Source organism: Pterocles gutturalis, unplaced genomic scaffold (assembly GCF_000699245.1).
Source record: "Pterocles gutturalis isolate BGI_N339 unplaced genomic scaffold, ASM69924v1 scaffold7473, whole genome shotgun sequence".
Taxonomy (NCBI): Eukaryota; Metazoa; Chordata; class Aves; order Pterocliformes; family Pteroclidae; genus Pterocles; species Pterocles gutturalis.
The window spans coordinates 20,715-22,611 of record NW_010125483.1 but is presented as its reverse complement, the minus strand read 5'-3'; the positions used below and the strand labels follow the sequence as shown (position 1 = coordinate 22,611).

General features: G+C 50.2%; 1 protein-coding gene across 1 annotated transcript in view; it reads left to right on the top strand.

The window, feature by feature from the left end:
* LOC104465509 (regulatory-associated protein of mTOR) overlaps window positions 1-1,897 on the top strand; it is a gene marked incomplete at both ends in the record, with an annotated part of 31,494 nt that overhangs the window by 12,325 nt on the left and 17,272 nt on the right. The window contains one exon of the mRNA XM_010078580.1: window positions 1,257-1,375. Coding sequence (XP_010076882.1) covers window positions 1,257-1,375 — 119 coding nt within the window. The remainder of the gene's footprint in view (window positions 1-1,256; window positions 1,376-1,897) is intronic.

Genomic DNA, 1,897 nt, shown 5'->3' with positions numbered 1-1,897 from the left:
TGCGTGGGCAGCCCCCGGCGAGCGGGCAGCGCTGCCCAGGGGTGCGGGTGTGAACGCTCGTGGGGTTGCTGTGGGGAGCTGACACCAGGTGGAAAACCCTCTGGCTGTCGGCTGGGTCAGAGACCCCTCGGGTGGGGGGGGGTGGGTGGCTGCCTCTCCGTCCTGCAGGATGCTCCGTCGCGTGCGGGGAGTTGTTCGGGCAGCAGCAGGGTTCCCCTGCCTCCTCCAGCCGCAGCCCAGGGCTCTCCCGCTCTGTTGGCTGCTGCCTGGAGCATCAGGTTTAGCAGCTCTGCAAGGTGAGAAGCTGCTCGCAGCCAAGGAAACCTTTCTTCCTGACTTAACACTTTATTTTTAGATGCCTCCAGAAACGCGAAAGGAAATGCAGTAACAGCTTGATCTGTCATTTACCGTTGGGTGTGACTCATCTGAAATCACTGCTCCAGTTCCGTTCTCCGTTAGTGCATCCACTTCAGTATTGCCCGCGTGGCTCAGCTTCCGAACGATGATGTTACAACGCTTAGACGAGGGTTAGAAGAAAGAATAACAAATTAGAGATGCGCCTAAAAGCAGCAAAATAGATTGTTCACGGAATTTTGTCGGTTGTTGCAAATGCTTATTAATGTGGTTTGTGCTTTGGATCTGTCAGTCCCTTCTGCTGAAATGCCAAACAGCTGGCACGCTCGTTAAATAACAAATTGGCAATTGAGGAACTGATCCAAACGTCGATAGAAAAGGCTGAGTTAGACTCCCTGCTTCTCAGAGGTACGGGTCCTACAGCTTCTTTTTAATGTTCAGTAAACTTATAGAATATATAAACTCTGAACATTCAAGCTGGGTATTAATGCTTAAAACAGCAATAAAAATAACCATCAGAATATCCGCCAGGACTGCAGTTTTATGCTGTTCGGTGTTTTAGCTCGGGAGATCCAGAGACTTTCTACATTTGACCCTTTCAGATTGTTTGCTTCAGGAGCCTAGAAAACCGGCAGTTTGTCTGCAGCTTATTGAGGTGGTCTTTAATGTGTTTTGCTTTCTGCCACTTTCATTGTACGAGCCCTTGCAGAGTTCACACCGAAAGGCGCGATGGAGGCAGAATGCCCACGCAGGGTGTTTTCGAGCTCTTCTCTTGATGTTTTCTTAGATGTCATTGGGATGTTTGGAGTTCTAATGAATTTTCTCACATCAGATCAAAGCGTTGGAGTCGATGGATTGTCATGTGCTGTGGGGCTTTGCTGTTTTGTTTTTTATTATTTTAGGTGTGAGTTTCAACAGTGTTTATACCCAAATTTGGAGAGTTCTCCTGCACCTGGCTGCCGACCCCTATCCCGACGTCTCCGACTTGGCGATGAAAGTTCTCAACAGCATTGCCTACAAGGTATGCCCTTCTGCGTTCCTCTGCGTCCGCGAGGCTTTTGTGTGTCCATTTTTTTCGTGCGTAGGCGAAGCATAGGTAGACCGAACCCAGCAGATCCTTTGGAGGGCCCTGGTAAGTGGCCCTGGTGGTCTGGTTCTGTTGCAGAAGGAGCTTTTAATGTTTGAGAATGCTAAACGCTCGTGTGAACCCTTGATCAGGTGAAACGAATACCTGGGGGAGGGCCTGGGGCTGTTGTAGGATATCGATTAGGAGCAGACCTTAGACAGCAGGTCTGGTTTAGAAGTCTACTTATCTAGATCGGTCCCTGGGAGAAACCTTAAATATACCTCATTCAATTATCCGTTTGCAAACTGATCTAGATTATGCAAGTGGGACTGGCGTGCAGACTGAAGCCACAACGGCTCTCCAACCCAGGTGAACTAGTACATGTGAGTCAGCATGCAGACACCCCGCCACCGCTCACCCAGCCCGGGCTGACCCGCCTCCACCGCCATCCTCATCCCATCTCATCCTCCACGGTGA